This window comes from Puma concolor, chromosome C1 (assembly GCF_028749965.1).
Source record: "Puma concolor isolate L17-30 chromosome C1, mPumCon1.1.hap2, whole genome shotgun sequence".
Classification (NCBI taxonomy): domain Eukaryota; kingdom Metazoa; phylum Chordata; class Mammalia; order Carnivora; family Felidae; genus Puma; species Puma concolor.
Genome location: NC_141674.1, coordinates 214,317,128 through 214,336,404, shown reverse-complemented (window position 1 = coordinate 214,336,404; position 19,277 = coordinate 214,317,128). Strand labels below are relative to the sequence as shown.

The 19,277-nt window shown below is 45.5% G+C and overlaps 1 protein-coding gene across 4 annotated transcripts in view; it reads right to left on the bottom strand.

The window, feature by feature from the left end:
* Positions 1-1,982: 1,982 nt before the first annotated feature.
* The window catches only part of SP100 (SP100 nuclear body protein), a 102,498-nt gene continuing 85,203 nt past the window's right edge, over positions 1,983-19,277 (bottom strand). For 3 of the 4 annotated variants that reach the window (XM_086719893.1, XM_086719890.1, XM_086719892.1), the window contains 9 exons: positions 18,691-18,795; positions 16,873-17,015; positions 13,039-13,080; positions 11,062-11,094; positions 6,034-6,149; positions 4,475-4,595; positions 4,121-4,192; positions 3,439-3,582; positions 1,983-2,274 (listed from right to left, as the gene is read on the bottom strand). In XM_086719893.1, coding sequence (XP_086576019.1) covers positions 2,149-2,274; positions 3,439-3,582; positions 4,121-4,192; positions 4,475-4,595; positions 6,034-6,149; positions 11,062-11,094; positions 13,039-13,080; positions 16,873-17,015; positions 18,691-18,795 — 902 coding nt within the window. In that variant the 3' untranslated portion in view covers positions 1,983-2,148. Of the gene's footprint in view, positions 2,275-3,438; positions 3,583-4,120; positions 4,193-4,469; positions 4,596-6,033; positions 6,150-11,061; positions 11,095-13,038; positions 13,081-16,872; positions 17,016-18,690; positions 18,796-19,277 lie in introns of those variants that run through there. The other variant, XM_086719894.1, reaches the window with a different exon arrangement.

The following is a 19,277-nucleotide window of genomic DNA, read 5'->3' as shown; positions in this document are numbered from 1 at the left end:
TTTCTAGCTAACTGTAGCCCCAGAAAGTTTATTTTCTGTCAGGACCCCCGAACTTTTTACCTGTGTAGGAGACCATTCTCCTTTCAGTCATAACATCAGGAAAGGGAGACAGAGCTTGAGTCACATTTGTTTCTGAATCACCCCTAAACACTCTCATCAGTTGCATTAAGAAACTTCTCCCACTAGGTGTACTGGGAGATTAAAACCACATTTACTGCCTGAACCTCTTCAATCAGGCCATCGTGACGTTTCACGCCCCAGAATTAGCGGAGGGTCCATATTCAATAATCTTTTAAGGACATGAGAATTTTCTCTTTTTTTTTTTTTTTTTTTTTTTTTCAGAGCATCGTTACCTTGGAAAATAGACAAAGGTCTCTTTGGGAAGGGCTATCAATTTTGGCTTTTATGGCCTCCATTTGTCTGAGTATCTATCAACTAGCTAAGTAGACAACTAGAAATGCCTCCTTTTGCTTGAATTAACATTCTGAATACAGAATCCCTACTGTGTGCAGCCACAGTGGTATATTCATGTGTCTCTGACATGATTTTATTTATTTATTTATTTATTTATTTTTTCAACGTTTATTTATTTTTGGGACAGAGAGAGACAGAGCATGAACGGGGGAGGGGCAGAGAGAGAGGGAGACACAAAATCGGAAACAGGCTCCAGGCTCTGAGCCATCAGCCCAGAGCCCGACGCGGGGCTCGAACTCACGGACCGCGAGATCGTGACCTGGCTGAAGTCGGACGCTTAACCGACTACGCCACCCAGGCGCCCCTCTGACATGATTTTAAACACCTCACATACGTAAATTAATTTCATCTTCAAAATGACCCATTCCAACAACAAAATTTCATGATTGAATGAAGTGGTGTGTTGGAGAGTCACCTTTGGAACGAGCTGGAGGCAATCATTCCCGAGTTGAAGTATTTCCCTGAAGGGCGTAGTGTGTGCTCTGAACCAGCTACCAATCTGGGGTACTCCTTGTCAGGTGCTCTAGCCAGAAGATGCTGGATCCGGGAACCTGTCCAGCAAGGCTGACTGATCTGGCTGGTAAAGAAACAATGCACCTTTTTTAGATTCAGACAGTTTATGACTTATGTAGACAGCAAAAGCAAGAAGAACAAAGGCACCCGCTCCCCATGTCCTTTGTCTCGTGGGGTGGCACCCAACAAAAGGGGACGTGGCATTTGCAGCAGCCTGAGATGCAGCACACGCTCAGGTCACAGTGGAGCAGTTACGGGGCCCAGCAGCCGGAGTCTAAAACAAGAGGCAGAGGCCTCACACCTCATTGGAATTTACAGCCTGAGGAGAGAGTGTGTCGTGATAACCTCTGCAAGATAAGGCGGTGAGTGGGACATGTCACCAGCCTCCTATGCTCTCGTGTTCTGGAATGATCGCAGGGCCGTCTGCCAAGACTCAGATCGAATCAGCGGCAGTTAAACTCTGCCTATGTGGTTTATGTGGAGACGTGCAAGGTCACAAGAGTGCCACGGCAGAGCCATTCATCAACAGAACCAAGAACTGTCGGAGATTTCAGGCCTGAGTGAGGAATGCTTCCATCAGCTGAACCAATTATGATCCGTGAATTGAAAATTGGCTACTCTGCTTCCTGATGCCACTGGGTATGAGGCAAAGAAGGATGCTATCCAGTATTCAGTAAGGTAATCGGTGACCACAGTATATAAATTACAGTAGCTTTCTATTAGGGATCAATATTTGGTAATAAAATATATTGGGGGAAAAGTTCACTTTCACAATAACATGAAAAAATATTAACTACCTGAGAGTGTAAAAAAAAAAAAAAAAAAAAAAGGAAAGAAAGAAACAGATAAGTCCTGTGTGGAGAGAAGAGGTGAAAAACTTTACTCAAGGACCTAATAAAAGATTCAAATAAATGGAAGCACACAAGATGAGCCTTTGTGGAAAGACCCAATGTTTTCTATTGTAAATTTCGCTCCAAATAATTCAATAAGATAACTTGACAGGATAATTTTAGATTTTATTTAGAAAAATAAATGAGTGGAAATGGCAACAAAAAATATGTTTGAAAAAGTTTTTTGCACAGCAACAGGCAAAATGTTCACATTTTGACCACAGCGCTTTATCATGTAGTTGCTAACGATAGGGGGGGGGGATGGGCTACTTTATAAAAGAGGGGGCTCCGACTGAGAACTGTTTTCGCTTCTTTCCTGAATTGCAAAGGTCTTTCTGAAATTATTCTGAAATACGTCCTCTACTTGACTTCCCAGTCTGATGAATTTCTGGTTGTTCTGGAAAAGCAAAGACAAAAACAAGAGTAACCATTGCTGCTGAGTTTGGTTCTCATTGTCTCATACAATCCAGGCTTCATTTTAGACGATCCCACGTGTTAAGTGAGAATTAATACAGTTAAGAGTAGCTTATGTTCCCTGATAACTTGATCATTTCTCTCAGAGATCATCTCTTCTCAGAGATGTAAAAAATTGTACTGTATTATAGTCCAATTCTTCATCAGAGACGTATCAATTCATTTTTTTCCCCAAAATTCTAGTTGTTTGATTTTCTCACATAGCACCTATGCCTTGCATGACCACGGTGGTACGGAAATGTTGAAGGCAGATTCATGATGTCCCCTTTCCTCCTTCACCCCTTGAGATATTCCTTGTTTATTACTTTTTTGATACAGCCCTAAAAAATTCATATATAAAGAAATCCAGGATTTTGAAATTTGAGAAATTTGATTGGGTATCTTCCTTTAGAGAAAAGAGACACTAGTTGCCTTTTACAACACACTTCTAGCAAGGGAGTGATCTGGGAGGCCTGGCGCCTGTAGGGATGCCCTTCCTGGCACCATGGCCTTGAGGGATCTGTCTGGAAGCAGCCTCCCATGCTCTGCGTCTGGACTGCAGCCCTGGGAACCAATGGAAATAGGCACTTGCCCGGGTGTGAGGGGGAGGTCGCTGTCCGCACATCCCAGAGAGGCCGGATACCAGCAGGCAGGTGCACAGTGGCAACAGCAAACTGTGCACGGGCAGAGTCTGTGCCTCGGCACCCAGTCTCCCTCCACTGGCTCCCTTAGTTAGGCCGAGTAAGCGTAGGAACCCGGGACAAAGGTGGAGACTCCTGGGACACGCACATAGCTACCCAGGTCCAGGAAAACATGCGTTTCCATTTCTTCTGGAAGGAGGTCGTCAGTCTACTGCTCTCTGTGGGCAAAAACTGAGTATCTACAAGTGAGTAAACGATGAGGTCCCAAGGTCATGTTTGCAAAGACACCTTCTGGCTTGTTATAATTTTCCCCACCTTAGACCACGGGGCTTTTAGAATACTTCCAGAATTTGTACTTGTGTGGGCTGGCCACACGATAAGGGAAACTGCAACATTTCCCTGATACAAGACCATGAAAGGCAGAGTGGCTTTAAGACAGAAAGAGGGGCGCCCTGGGAGCCGCTCACCTTGTAAAATGCCCTGTGGTTCTGAAAGATGAGGCTCATGTCCTGCACAAACCCCTCCACTCGGATGTACAGTTTCATATTCAGCTTTTTCTTGATTTTGCTTAGCCACATGGGCTTTTTCAGGCCATGAGATGCCCCTCGACCCTGTTGGTCAAAGTGCCAAAGGACAGGCTATTAGCACTGTTCCCAGTCTACCCGCTGTTACAGATGGACGGCTTGTGCCCTCCCTACCTCCCCCTCACCCCCCTCCTTCCCGGGTTGAAATCCTGTAACCCCCGTTGTGATGGTGTCAGGAGGTGAGGATTTGGGAGATGATTAGATTGTGAGGGTGGGCTTCACGAAGGGGATTAGTGCCTTTATAAAAAGACCCCAGACAGCTCTCTTCCTCTCTTTCCACCTTGTGAGGACACAAAGAGAAGTTGGGAGTCTGTAAGATCACACTGGCACCCTGATCTTGGACTTCCAGCTGAGAAATGAATGAAAATAAAAATGTGAAAGCTAAACATCTGCTGTTTAAGCCGCCCTGTGTGTGGTACCTTGTGACAGCGGCCTAAGTGGCCAAGGGCTGAGTAACCTGACCCAGACATCCATCAATAAGATGAAAGATAATAACACTGGTACCCACTGGATTCATCTCACAAATTTGAGAATGCCAGTTTGGGGCTTTGTTGCCGTTACTTACATAATGCGGTTTTGAGGCAAAAAAGGAGCTTTTTGAACAGGAGTAGACCTTCAAAAGGACAAACTCACATTTCTGCAAAAGATAGAGGAGATTTTAAGTAAAAAGCAGCTTAGAGAGAATGAGGTGTAAGTATGCTCGGACAGAATGCACAGCTCCCAGACCTGTGGTCTGTGAAACAAACATGGAATGGGAATTTTCTTTGGAATACAAACTTTAGTGTTAGGTCATGTGATCAAAGCACAGCAAGGAACAGCAGTTCACCCTTGGGCACCATCCCTCCAGCCCCTGCAAGACTGTGTTGCTTCTCTCAAGTCAACAGAAAGGAGGAGACTTCAGGTTTACATTTCAACTCACCAACTGCTCCTCAGGCAGCATCCGCCTCTTCAGGACCTCTGATTCCTGGTGACATACCTGGCTTTGTGGGTACCTTTCCTTAATAGCTTTTACCCTGCAGATGATGCAACTCCATGGGTCCCTGGAAGGTTGGGCATAAGGTCAGCAAAGGTAGGTGCTCTGTGAATCAGCCACTGTTTCTATAGCTGCTGAAGCCCTCTGTTCAGGAATGACTGGTGGTTTCCACCTTTTATCCAGCTTCTCTTTTGGACACTCCTTTGCACGAGAGCCCCATTTGGGCACCCTTGCCAGGCACCCCTCCCACTAATTGTGGTACCAGGACCGACCGTTTGTTGAGTGAGATGCCATGGTGGGTGATGGTCTTTCACCTCAAAACTAAGAGTTCTCATCTGAGCCACTGTGGGCTCAGTAATGAGCCCTGTGAGGATTGGAAACTGGTACCTTCAGCGCTGGAGTCTTGGGCTTCAGAAAATAATCAGACCATAGTAAAAATCAGGAAACCAGCTCTTGTTTCTCAATGTTGCTGAATTAGCACAAGACCACAGAGCTATAGGCATCCTCTCCTCTGGCATTGCCATATCTGTGCCTAGAATCTGCACTGCAGAAATTTCTTGGAAAGGAAATCTATGAACAGAGTAGTGCCAGACATCTGCCATATTCCTCTAGATTCATTCTCCATTCTTCTCTGCCAGGCTACCTGTGCTGAAGAGCTCTCGATAATCAAGTGGACACAGTGATCCTTCTTAGACATGCCATTTGCCTCTGTCCCTGGCTACCCCAGTGCTTGCTTGAGGGGCCCACTATCAAATATCCATGGTGTGAGGTTGGGGCCTATACACGGGCTCAACAATAAAGCAGACCTGTCTTCTGCCTCTGCACATTGCCCAACTACAGAGCTTTATGCTGAATCTCTGAGATGACACCATTCCCTGGGAACTACCTGGGAGAAGGTAGATTACATTAGACTCTCCCATTATGAAGGGGCAATGCTCTGTCTTCATAGGGACAGACACAATCCTGGTTGAAATCATCCATCCTCCTTGGCCATAGCAATTCTGCTCACACTACCACTTTCAGAATGCCTTATTAGTCTCCGTGTTATCCAACATACCATCAGCTCTGACCAAAGATACATTTGCTGGGATTTTAAAGCAAAGGAATGCAGTATAAATGGCCTTCTGAAGGCTCACCACAACCCCAGATTTGTCAACTTTTTAATGTTCCCATCACAGGTATGTTCTTTAAACCAACAGCTAATGTATGGTGTCGTCACCCCCATCAAAGTTCATGGGTCTGGGACCTGGTGGGGGGAGTGGGGGTAACATCTCTTTCTATTACACTTAATAACCACTTGAAGAGTTTTTGCTTCCCATTAATCTGCTGCTTCCGGCAGTAGTAAACAGCTTTGGACCATATTTCTGGATCCTGATACTTTAAGACTCTGGTCGCTCTGCATCAAGACACATACAACCGGAGTCAAACTTTGCAGGATGAATGCACATGGTGGGAGGAGCTGTGCCACAAGAAGGAAGGGCAAGAGGGGGCCAGGTCTCACCAACCTTTTAGCATCTATAGGGTGGATGTGGCATGTCTCATGAAAGGACCTTGAACAAGTATCACAGCAGAACAGCATCCCGTGTCCACCGCACACCTCACATTCATTTGAGTTTTCCGGCTGGAAGGGGAGATAATGTAGACATCACTGGGACTAGTAAGTCCCCAGAAGGTCAACACATGGGGCTTTAGAACACATGGCCTTTGCTTGTACCAAGGTGACACTTACAAATTTCTGTCCTCAAAATATTAAGGAACAACACTGAGTGAGGATTTCAAAAGAAGACATTCTGGTCTGCAGTGAAGTTTGGGAGGAGGTGGTTATTAGACCATTACAGTTTTCTTTATGAAGGCAGAGATTCTGATACAGACTAGCAATGACAACAACAAATGAGGGATTAAAGATAACCTGAGAAATTTATTAACAAATAAATGTAATACGGTGAATATAGTACAGTGTCTTATCTAGTTGTCTACATTGCATCATCTACGTTGAGTCATTGAAGAGTGATTTATCTAGAGTTTAATGTAATGGATTAAACTTATGACATAACACTGTATCCCATTTTCTTGGCCATAAGTTTCCCATGATTTGAAGGACCTGAGAAGGAGTTCCTGCACATGGCCTCTGTGCCTGGAGGGTCCTTGGGCCTGTGGCAGTACCTCTGGGTTGGAAAGACATGGGCACAGGCGACCAGAAGGATGCCAGAGCTCTTTGGTTCTGGGAGCCTGGGGGAAGATACCCATGGCTCAGCTCGGCATGTAAGGTGCGGAGGTGCTACCTCCAAATGGCCAGGGAGGGTCCTACCAGCAACTGCCACTGTTGAAGCCCAAGGCCTTACCCTCATTTTCTGAGCACATAGAAGATTTGGTGTTTTTGTATATAAGGAAGATGGAGGGGTCCACAAAATTGGCTGATGCTGGATTTTTCACCTCAATCTGTGGGACCTTTAGCCAGATTTAATTTCATTTAGTGAAGTTAAACATTTGACAGTGTTTGTATCTAAGTATTATGGAGTAACAAACATATGTTAAGAACAATAGAATTAATAGACCAAAATAAGAATTGGTCAAGGAATGAGCCCATTGATGGGCAAAAGAAATCACACCTTTTTCCTCCTGTGTTGTGTGTGTGTGTGTGTGTGTGTGTGTGTGTGTGTGTATGATAATCTATGTGGCAATAACACGTGAATCCCTACATGCTATAATTTCTATGTAAGAAGGTGGTGTGTCTGTGCTGGAGAAATGCCCAGAGGATGAACACCTGAATACTCTCTTGGGACTACCTGGGAAGCAAGAGAACCAGTTGAGGAAAGCCGCATGGTGGGGAACATTTCATCCAATGGGTGGCAGTTCTACACCTAGATGAAAATATCCTGTCTATACTGTGGACTGGAAGAAGGATTTATGTCCTCATGTGACAATCTAGGTACAAAATAGTGCACAGACTTGGGGACTGGCCAACCCAGTGACATGGTTGGGTCTCTTGATGGTAATGAGGAAGGGGAGCAGTGACAGGGGGCACCATTTCACCTCTTCCTTCTAGAAACACTCTTCATACTTTGTTCCAGGATATTCCACTCTCTTGGATTTTTTCCCTAACCCTCTGTCTCTTTTTGTTCAGGTTCTTCACTTGGAATGATGGGAAATCTTTGGGGCTCTGTCCTGTGTCCCCTGTTCATTCCACTCTGCTGGATGACCACAACTGCTCTCATGACCACGCCTTCCACATCTATCCCCAGACTTTAAAGCGGTATCTCTAGTTACCTTTTGAGTCCTCAAACATCCAAACTCAACTTTCCGTCACCTCCGGGTAGATGTTTTTCATCATGTCTGAACCCATCCCAACCCCAACCACATTCCTTGTCTTGGATCTGCTCCTCTTTGGTTGTCCTTCATCTCACCAAGCACTCCAGCATCCACCCAGAAGCCTGGAAGTGAACATATAACCCTCCCTTTTCGCATCCCAGATATCCATCCCATCACTGGTCCTGCTGATCTTATTTGTCAAATATCCCATCTTCTTCTTAGTGCCTCTGTGAGGTCTACAGCCACAAGGATGCAGAGCCCTTACTTACAATGCTGCCTTATTAGCTAAAGCACAGTGGCCTGCTTTTTGGGTTCCAGATCATAACAGTCAGAATATCATCCCTGTGCCCAATAAGCTGATGTAAATTGGGATATGTCTCAATTTGTAAATTCTTTTCATCTGTAAATTCAATATAAGAAGGACACAAAAGTCACACATAAGAGGAAATTCTAGGCTCTTGTATCTAGCCCATGTCTTCCCTTTATTGAAAGGGAAAACTTAAGGAATAGCCTGTCAGGGACATGCCTGGGCACATCCCCACATGGGCCTGAGGTGGTCCTGGTATGGGGCCATGTAACCATTTTTCTTTTTTGTCATAACAGATGACATTCGTGGATGCTGACCATTGATGGGTCAAGATTTCTGGACCATCATCTTATAAAGTGCACTGCAAGTAGGCCCTGAGAAAGAATGAATAAACATGCCAATCCCGTGCTGGAATAAACATGCCAGTCTGTAGTCTAGGAAGCCTGTGAACTTGACATACGTCTCTTCAGTCTTTTTTCTTATTTTCTTTTTTAAATGTTTATTCAGTTTTTATTTTTTTAATTTTTTTTAATGTTTATTTATTTTTGAGACAGAGACAGAGCATGAACGGGGGAGGGTCAGAGAGAGAGGGAGACACAGAATCTGAAGCAGGCTCCAGGCTCTGAGCTGTCAGCACAGAGCCCGACATGGGGCTCGAACTCACGGACTGTGAGATCATGACCTGAGCTGAAGTCGGATGCTTAACCGACTGAGCCACCCAGGCGCCCCAGTTTATTCAGTTTTTAGTGTGAACAGGGGAGGGGCAGAGAGAGAGAGAGAAGGAGACACAGAATATGAAGCAGGCTCCAGGCTCTGAGCTGTCAGCACAGAGCCCGATGTGGGGCTCGAACCCACAAACTGCGAAATCATGAGCCAAATTTGGAGGCTTAACTGACTGAGCCACCCAGGTGCCCCTGTCTCTTTAATCTATTTGGCAAGAAATTTGTCCTTTTGCTTGGCAGTGGTTCTCAACCTGCCGTACAGTAGAATCACCTGGGGAGCTTTAAAAAAAACTCTGATGCCTAAGGCCCCACCCTCAGAGATTCAATTAATTGCATGTGATTTTGGTGGTTTGCTTCACCAGGATGGACACATAGTTAGTATGTTTTAAACATTCCCCTGGTGCAGTCATTAGTGGAGACCTCTGGCTTCTAAAGCAGTGGTTTCTGGATCACCAGGAGCAGCATCCATTGAAACTTGTTAAAAGTGTAAATTCTCAGGCCCCCCACCTCACTCACTGAATCAGAAGCCCAGAGATTCTGATGGGCACTACAGATTGAACAGCACTGGCTCACTGTGGTCAACTTTGTGCATTAAAACCATTAGAGTTGCTTTGGAAAATGTCAACCTGCAGGCAGCACCTTAGAAGACTACTATGAGAACCTCTGAGGGTGGGATCTTCAGCTGATGGCAATGAGCAGCCAAGGTTGGGAGCCCACAGTCTAGAGGGATTTCTTCCATCAAGGCCTGGAAGCTGTAAGTAGAGTTATTATCAGCCCACAAAGTCTGTCACAGAAAGGTTATGAAAAGGAGTGAGGACATTCTTGCTGGAAGAGGTGCCTTTTAATCTTCACAGAGGGCTTGGTGGTGAGCTGTAAGAAATAACCCTCTGTGTCCATTTCAGAAATCAGAAAAGTTGCACAGACCCCAAGATTCCAGGGTCCCACCTCCAGCAGAGGAATGGGAGTGGTGTGGATGAATCTAGATCGTGCTGGGCAATGCATTTGCTAGAAGGCCAGCATGGGCTTGGCAACCTTTTTCTATCCCCTCTCTGTTGGCCTCCCATATCAGTACAGCTGCACATCATACTAAAATGGGAGGTTCCTCCTGGAGTTGTGCAAAAAGCTGACTGCCTAAAATGTCCATCTTGTTGCAATGAAAACAATCAAAGTGTGATTTATCTTAGACAGAGGGGTCATCTCTGCTGTTGGCCGACTCTAAAGCAGCCAGCCGTAGCAAAGCAGAGAATGGACAGAATGGTCTGCACATCATCGAGCACTACCCGAGCAGTTAGCGTAGAACTGTCTGTGACTTGTTCCGTGTTGATGGCTTCAGTCTTAGCCAGCTCAGCATCCTGATGGCTCCCTTCAGATGGACTCCAGGGTTTCCATAAGGACCATGAATACATTACTCTGCAGCACCCACTTGCCCTGTGTATATTTCTCTGCGGGACTCGTGACAGGGTTCACCCCTGGACTTGCCAGCTGGGCCCAGCCTGTTCCTTCTGGCTGATGCTTAAAACCATCTTAGCTCTGCCTGCACCTTAGAGTAGATATTTGGGGTTTTCCTTTCCTTCCCTATCACCTTTAAATGCTGATATTCTCTCAAATTTGCTCCTTACCCCTAATCTGCAAGCCAGTCTTGACTATTACCACTGGCTCTAGAGGCCCCAGTGATCTAGAGTTCTGCCTCTCCTACCCACTTTCTTTTTTTTTTTTTTTTTTAATTTTTTTTTTTCAACATTTATTTATTTTTGGGACAGAGAGAGACAGAGCATGAACGGGGGAGGGGCAGAGAGAGAGGGAGACACAGAATCGGAAACAGGCTCCAGGCTCTGAGCCATCAGCCCAGAGCCTGACGCGGGGCTCGAACTCACGGACCGCGAGATCGTGACCTGGCTGAAGTCGGTCGCTTAACCGACTGCGCCACCCAGGCGCCCTCCTACCCACTTTCAAGGGGAAATAAACAGGAAAGTTTCCCTGAACAAATTGAAAGGATGCTTTCATGCAGAGACACCAGCTCCAGAACCATCTCCCTGGTGTGGGTGATGTGTCTGCCGTTCTCTGCTCATCACACACGGTGACATGCTCCAACTGAGTATGCACATGCTTTGGGGGAGCACAGCAGTGACACAGATAATGTATGGAGGAACAAGGCCAGTATTATTCTGGGGTTACAGGTGGGAATTAGTACTTACGTAAGGGTCATCTCTCCCATGCTCTGGGACAGTCTGTAGAAAAGAGATAAAGATTGAATGACAATATTGTATATGATTTTTTATTGACCACACATTTGAGCAGACTTCTTTATGTAAAGGATTCATGCCACAGCCCTCCCTTTGTTTTATATCTGTTTTTATGGATCTATATATCTAACAGGAGAATTAAAAAGCATGAAATTGTTTGTTTCTGGCAGTTTGGCCCAATGTAAGTTCATTCTCTGGCTCTCAGACCCAAGGCAGGCCTTTGTGAAGCTATGAGGGGACTCTGGCCCTGGATGCCACAGATGGGGCTGGGATTGCAATGAGAGAATCAGGCTGAGGACTGAATATCCACAGCCCCCAGCAGCCACAGTGCCCAGAATCCTGGACACCATGCAGCTGTCCCAAAGAACCCCACTGTCTTCTGCAGCTCACTCAGGACATAGCCCTGAAGATAAAATGGGTCTAAGGTCCCCAGTCCTAAGGTCCTTCTTCCTGAAGCTAAGCACCTCACCACTTTCTCCTGCATCCCAAAGGCTTGCACTGACTGATATCTGTGGAATGAGTTGGCTTTCTTCAGTCTGGAACAACGGCGGCCTCAACTTTTACCTCCAGCCCAAGGCAGAGAGGCCATAGACAAGTCACACAGTGTGATCCAAAGTACAATGACTTGGGAGGCAGCCACATCACTGCTTGCCTCTCAGAAGGGCCTAGAACCTCCACCCCACCCCGATAGTTATGGTCCCATATTAGACAACAAAGTTGAAACAATCCTTTGGGTCTGGCCTCCTGCGCACTGCCGTTGGCCAAGCATACACTTAGTGCTTAGCGCTTGCTCCCCAGGTGTTTGTTAAATGGATACATAAGTGCACAGACAAATGAACACAACTGTCACTCAGAGACAAGGTTTCTTAGCAGCCGGTAAATGATCGGATTGGAGTTTTATATCTTACTATCTTGGAACACCTCAGCTATCACTATCAGGCATAACAGGAATCGTATGAGCAGGGAAACTGCCACAAGCACCACCTGTCATTTGATGACACAAAGGACAGAAGCCTAGGGTCTGGGGAAGGAAGAGACCCTCTGGAGCGATGCTCTGAGAACTGAGGTGGTCACGAGGCTGTAACCCTCGGCTCCCTAGCACTGGGTGGAGATGTTTGCTCTTAGTGAACAGAGCAAATAGCATCTCTTTCTCCAGAAAACCCAGTGGATGCAGACCCTAGTGACTGAGTCTCTAGCATAAGGTCAGTGGGGCAGGTTGTCCCAGAAACCAGCTTGGTGAAGACCGTGACTTTCTGGTGCGGCAGAGATGGGCCAAGGTCACCTCTCAAGGTCACCTGTATTGGAGGTCAAGGAAATGGAAGTTCTTCCATATCCTTTCTGCACCACACAGGTTGTCTCTCACACATACTCTTGGGGAGGCCATAGAAGACACCAACTGTCCCACCACCTTCCCTGGAATCCGTACAGCATGAAAACCACCGGTCCGTGAGCTCCAGAAGGGGACTTTGAAGGAAAGAGAATTTGCTCCATAGACAGACCTGAGGTGTGCAAAACCCATCTGGCGAGGCCTGATGCTTTTACACAGAGATGCTCAGCTACAAAATCATGTCCATGGTGTCTCTCCACAAAGGAAAACTCTTCTGGGTCAACAATGTCTCGCCCAGTGCACATTAGCCTTCCAACCTCTCTATTCTCTAGGATTACATCTCCATAAAGGAATTGAAAGTTCCCTTAAAGAAAGACCTCTTGAAGAAGTCCTCAGTGTGAGTTTGTGTGTGTGTGTGTGCGTGTGTGTGCGAGCACGCGTGTGTGTGCATGAAAGAGAGGAAAGATATAAGAGAATGGGAGAGAATGTGATTTGGGTTTCTTGCTTCACCAGGTGACACATGACTATTATCTATTCCAAGGGGTCCAAGGGGACTATTATCTCTCCAAGGAGACATTGGTAGAAGGTCATGTGATAATTACCTTTCTTCTCCTTTTTCTTGGTGGGTCTGGTAGAAATTTATTCTGAAATAGAAATGAGATTAATGCCAAATGGGTCCTTGTTTCTACTCTGTGAGCTTTGTATCTCCAACTGCCTTCCAGATATGCCCCACTGTCAGCACAAATTCAGTGTTTTCATGGAAAATAACATCCCTCTCCGAATCCCTAACACACTGCTCTCTCTTACCCAGATTTAGCTTTAAGGGCAACTTTAAAAACCGTGCCCTCTCTTTTGCTCCCCTCATAGCCATGCCATGTTTTCCTTCACAATGTCTTCTATACCCACTGCTTCCTGTCCAACCTCCAGGACCTCTCTAGCTTGTGTCTTTATACCTCACATGCTATAGCTACTCCACTGGCACTTAGCCAGTGAGTGACAGACTGGGGCAGGCTCTTAGTGGCCTTGGGCACATAAAGGTGTCCATGCCTTTGGGGAGACAAGTGCGAAGAGCCATTATGTAATGGTGATGGTGATGGTAAGGTGATGATGGTAAGAGTGTTGAAGTGTAAACCATGCTCTCACAGAGTATTTTGGATCCAGAGATGGGTCAGTATGGTAGGCTAAATAACGACCCCCAAAGATGGTCAGATTCTCAGACCTCTGAATATGTTAAATTAAGTGGTAAAAAGGACTTTACAAATGTAATTAAATTAAGGATCTTGCAATAGGAAGATCATTCTGATTATCTGTGTTGGGCCAATGTAATGACAAGCATCCTTTTGCAAGGGAGGCAGGAGGGTCAGAGTGAGTAGTAAGAGGTGTAACGATGAAACATGAGGTTGGAGTGACGTCAGGAAGAGCCTTGAGCCAAGGAATGCAGGCAGCTTCCAGAAGCTGAAAAAGGCAAGGAAACTTCTGGAAGGTTCCAGAAAGAACCAGCCCTGCCAACACCTTGACTTGAGCCCAATGAAACTGATTTCAGACTTCTGGCCTCCAGAACTGTTAGGATAATAGATTTCTATTGTTTTAAGCCACCCAGGTTGTGAAAAGTTGTTACAGCAGCCACAAGAAACAGAGGCAGAGGGTTTTAAAGGACTTTAGAGAGTATGCTGTTTGAACTGGGCCCTGCAGGCTGAGTGGGGGTGTATCAGGCACAGAGGCAGTCAAGGTCACATGAAGTATCTGTGGCTGCAAGCACTCCATCCTCCAACCCATCTTGCATTCTCTGATCAGATTAATACTTCTTTCTATTTAAAAAAAAATTTTTTTTAGAGAGAGAAAGAGAGCACAAACAGGGGAGGGGCTCAGGTGAGAGAGAGAGAGAGAGAGAGAGAGAGAGAGAGAATCCCAAGCATGTTCCACATTCAGTGCAGAGTCTGACATAGGGCTGGGTCCCATACCCTGGAATCATGACCTGGGCCAAAGCCAAGGGTTGGATGTTTACCGACTGAACCATTGGGGTATCCCTGACTGGATTAATACTTCTAAAGCAGTGTGTCACCTATGTCAGTCATCACTAACTCAACACCCCCCTCCCCCCATGATCCCCTCATGATGAAAGGAAGGGTCCAGACTCCTTCCTCTGGCCTTAAGATGTCTTCCATCCGCTCAGCCCACGTAACAAGCCTACAACTTCTTGACAAATCACAGGCAGGATTTTCACTCCATCCTTTCTATGTAGAATGCCTTGTTCCTACATTTTTGCTTATCAGGACTATTCTTTTTTTTTTTAATTGTTTTTAATGTTTATTTATTTTTGAGAAAGAGAGAGAGAGAGATAGAGAGAGTGAGTGAGCACTGGGGAAGGGGCAGAGAGGAGACACAGAATCTGAAGCAGGCTCCAGGCTCTGAGCTGTCAGCACAGAGCCCAACGTGGGGCTCGAACTCACAAGCCTAAGACCATGACCTGAGCCAAAGTTGGACACTTAATCAACTGAGCCACCCAGGCACTCCAGGACTATTCTTTTAAGACTCAGTTCAGAGCACTATCAACAATAGCCAAATTATGGAAAGAGCCCAAATGTCCATCGGCTGATGAATGGATAAAGAAGATGTGGTATATATACACAATGGAATATTACTCAGCAACCAAAAAGAATGAAATCTTGCCATTTGCAACAATGTGGATGGAACTAGAATGTATTATGCTAAGCAAAATAAGTCGGTCAGAGAAAGATAAATATCATATGATTTCATTCATATGTGGAAGTTAAGAAACAAAACAGATGAACATAGGGGGAAGGGAAGGAAAAATAAGATAAAATCAGAGAGGGAGGCAAACCATAAGAGACTTGTAAGTACAGAGAACAAACTGAGGGTTGCTGGAGGGGTGGTGGGTGGGAGGATGGGCTAAATGGGTGATGGGCATTAGGGAGGGCACTTGTTGGGGTGAGCACTGGGTGTTATACGTAAGTGATGACTCACTAAATTCTACTCCCGAGATCATTATTACACTATATGTTAACTAACTTGGAAGTAAATAAATTTATGTTTTACTTTTAAATCAATAATGTTTTTAAATGTTTATTTAATTTTGAGGGGGGTGGTATGGGCAGAGAGAGAGAGGGGGAGACACAGAATCTGAGGCAGGCTCCGAGCTGTCAGCACAGAGCCTGATGCGGGCCTTGACCTCACAAACTGTGAGATCATGAGCTGAGCCACAGTGGGACACTTAACCGACTGAGCCACCCAGTTGTCCCTAAATAAAATTTTAAAAATTAAAAAAAAAAAAGACTCAGCTCAGTGGAAACCATTCCATGAAACTGTCCTCAACCCCAAGCTCAGAAATAATCCTCCCTCCCGGGAGCCACTGCATCTCTTCCTGCCAGCACCCCTCCTCATAGCACCGTGTGCTGTGTGGTCCCCTGGTGACGAGGCTCGTGTGCCACCTACTGCATCAAGGAGGCACCTGGTCCTGTGTCGTAAACATGTAGCCCTCCTCCGGCATGGCTGGGGCTCACACCTTACACCCTGTGGATTTGGATGCAACTCGGTAGATATTTGCTGAGCAAAGAGCTTTTCTTCATCATTAGAGTGGCACAAGGAAGGGACATCTGGGTCATGTGACAGAGTCAGAAGGCATGACCTTGTCTGCAACAGAGACCCAGCCTGTTTTGTCCACATCAAGGGGCTGATATGGGGGCCAAAGGAGATATTTTGAAATGCAATTTATTTATGTTCTCTTTCAAGAATGAATCTCAGAAAGCTATCAAAAGAAATAACGGTAAAATATTCTGCAATCCAAGAAACATTTATACTGATGTGTTATTTTCAGATACAGAGATCTACCATGCCACTTTAAACTTTAGTCTCCCCCCCACCCCCGACACACACCAATTTAAATTACTTTCTGTGACCAGATTACACAGTGGCAATTATTAGTGGTTGAGTCAGAGACATAATTTATGGTTCTGCCTTCAAAAGGGTAAGAGCTTGGGGGGTGCCTGGATGGCTCAGTCAGTTGGACATTTGGCTCTTGATTTCGGCTCAGGTCATGATCTCTCTGTTTGTGAGATCAGGCCTGCCTCAGGCGCAGTGCTGACAGTATGGAGCCTGCTTGGGGTTCTCTCTCTTCCTCTCTCTCTCCTCCTTCCCTGCTCATGCTCTCTCTCTCTCTCTCAAGATAAATATAATTTTAAAAAACATTTAAAAACTCCAAAAAACAAAAGGATAATAGCTCATGCATTTAGAGGATTAACGTCTAATATAAAGCAGCCAAAATACTCTTGAGTGGAATGTTAGTACGTAACATGTGCATTGTGATCTGGGCAAGGGGGTCATGGCAGTTTTCTGGACACTGAGAAATCCTGCTGATGCTTGGAGCTGATGAACCGTGACACTAAACCCTTGATTTAAGCCCTGTGTCATTGGGATACCTCAATCAGCTGTTTCAGGGGGAATCCACCACACCTCACGCTCATCTTCCAGTTCTTGGATGGTCCGTGGTTTCCTTCAATTTCAAATTCCCTGAGGGTGAACCACCTTCCATCCTCACCCTTTATACACCTCTGCGCGATTCCTGTGAGACAAAAATAAGAAGTCATAAGGGAGCGCCTTCTCAAGTATAAAACCCCCCAAAATATGCCCCCCCCCCTGCCCCGTGGATCTTGGCTCAGAATCTGTAGCGAGAGAGCTGAGATCCCTCTCAGGGCCCTACAAGCAGCCTGAAAGGCAAGGGCAAGAGGGGACTTCCTGCCGTGTGCACGCATATCATTGACCTTTGTGCAACAAGGAAAATAATTAACACCAACATGTATTTTTTAAAAGTATTTCACTACATTCAAAAGAGAAAAAACTGAATGGCCCTGACAATGGATGAGCAGGCTTCTTTTTCTTGCCTTCTCTGAGAGGTAGGCTGGGTTTCAGAGGGGACGCAAGGCCACACAGGTGGATGAGTGGCTGCTGTCACCACCGCCACATCTGCCTCACCTTGTTGGTCATCCAGCTAATGGCAATCAGTTATTTCTCATATTTTGAACTCAAAGCTATTTTATGTGAAAAGCATGGAAATGTCATCAAGGGGGCAAAGTTAAAGTACACACCTGAAATTTGGCCCCAGGGAAACATTAACACTTGTTGGTGCCTAAAGAACTATATTTGGGGAAGGAGGAATCAATTATGACAGATGAATGTTCATAGTGTACTTTAACAGTAATGATTTGCAAAGTATTTTATATCCATTATCTCATTTTTTCCCCCTCATAATAACATGGCAAGTTTTATCATTATTCTCATTTTGTACAGGAGGAAGGTCAAGGTAAGAAAGACCAGGAATTTGGCCCAGACGAAACACACACTTTTGGTATTGCTGAAACATGAATCTGGGTCCTCTAATTCTAAATCCTGTGCTCCTCCCAGTGAGATCAAGGCTATACAGATGTTATGAGGATGGTACCGTGAAGGTTGTTGCCAGATTTCTCAAACATGTACCTTTTCTGCCCTGATATTAAACTACTTGATCTCATTGGGTGCTGGACACCATCCTGTGGACCATTTCCATGGGGGAAAGGAAAAATGTCCTGTTATGTTTACTAATTTTAAGTGTGGAAATACCATTTCTTCCCTATCTGGGATGCTGTGCAGAAAAGACTTAACAGGGCAGACCTGAGGCTGCTACCTTTAGAAACGTCTGCTTGCAAGGTTGGCTCTTGACTGGTATCTGGGAACTTGCATTTAGGGAGGGGGTCCTACCATTCCTAGAACTTAAGAGTGTCTTGCTGCCCTAAACTGTTTATACAAACAATATGGTTTCCTTTTGGGAGTCTAGAATTTTGGCATGTGCTAGGCAGAGGGCACCTACGTGATGACCCCCTGATAAAAACCTGGACTCTGAGACTCAGAGGGGCAGATCCTCTGGTAGACAGCATTTCATACATGTTGCTACAATTCATTGCTAGAGAATTAAGTGCACCCTGTGTGACTCCACCAGGAGAGACCCTTGGAAACTGGCACCTGGTTTCCTTTGGACTTTGTCCTGTGTGTCTTTTCCTTCCTTGATTTTACTGTGTACCCTTCCAATTTCGGAAATCATCACCATGAGTTCACTATATGCCGAGTCCTACGAATCCTCCTAGGGAATCACCACACCTGGGGATGGTCTTGGGAAACCCCTGACACAGGTGTCTACCCCTGAACAATATATTATTCACATGGGTACTTTCCAGTTGAAAAGCATAGAAGACCATGAAGCCCACCTTCTTTCATTTTTCTCTTATATAAAATCCCCTTTGCCTCTCCACAGGTCACGGGAACTTTTGGAAGGTGAAAATTCATATTTGTATCTCTGGGAATTCTTGAACCTGCAAAGAAGCATTATTGTTTTTATTCCACCTTTGTCTACAACTGTGCACTGTTCTGACCTCCTCCCTCTTGAGATCTTTCTTTTATAATTTAAAATGTATTGGAGGGATTTGCCCCATGAACTCATTACCCTTCTAGGTCTTTCTTCTATAGCAGATTAGATGCACAAAGATAATGTCATCCTCTAAAAGCCTGCATTAAATGTCTTGTGTGGAGGGGCGCCTGGGTGGCGCAGTCGGTTAAGCGTCCGACTTCAGCCAGGTCACGATCTCGCGATCTGTGAGTTCGAGCCCCGCGTCAGGCTCTGGGCTGATGGCTCGGAGCCTGGAGCCTGTTTCCGATTCTGTGTCTCCCTCTCTCTCTGCCCCTCCCCCGTTCATGCTCTGTCTCTCTCTGTCCCAAAAATAAAATAAACGTTGAAAAAAAAATTAAAAAAAAAATGTCTTGTGTGGAGGTGTCTGAATCTCCAAGTTTGTTGACT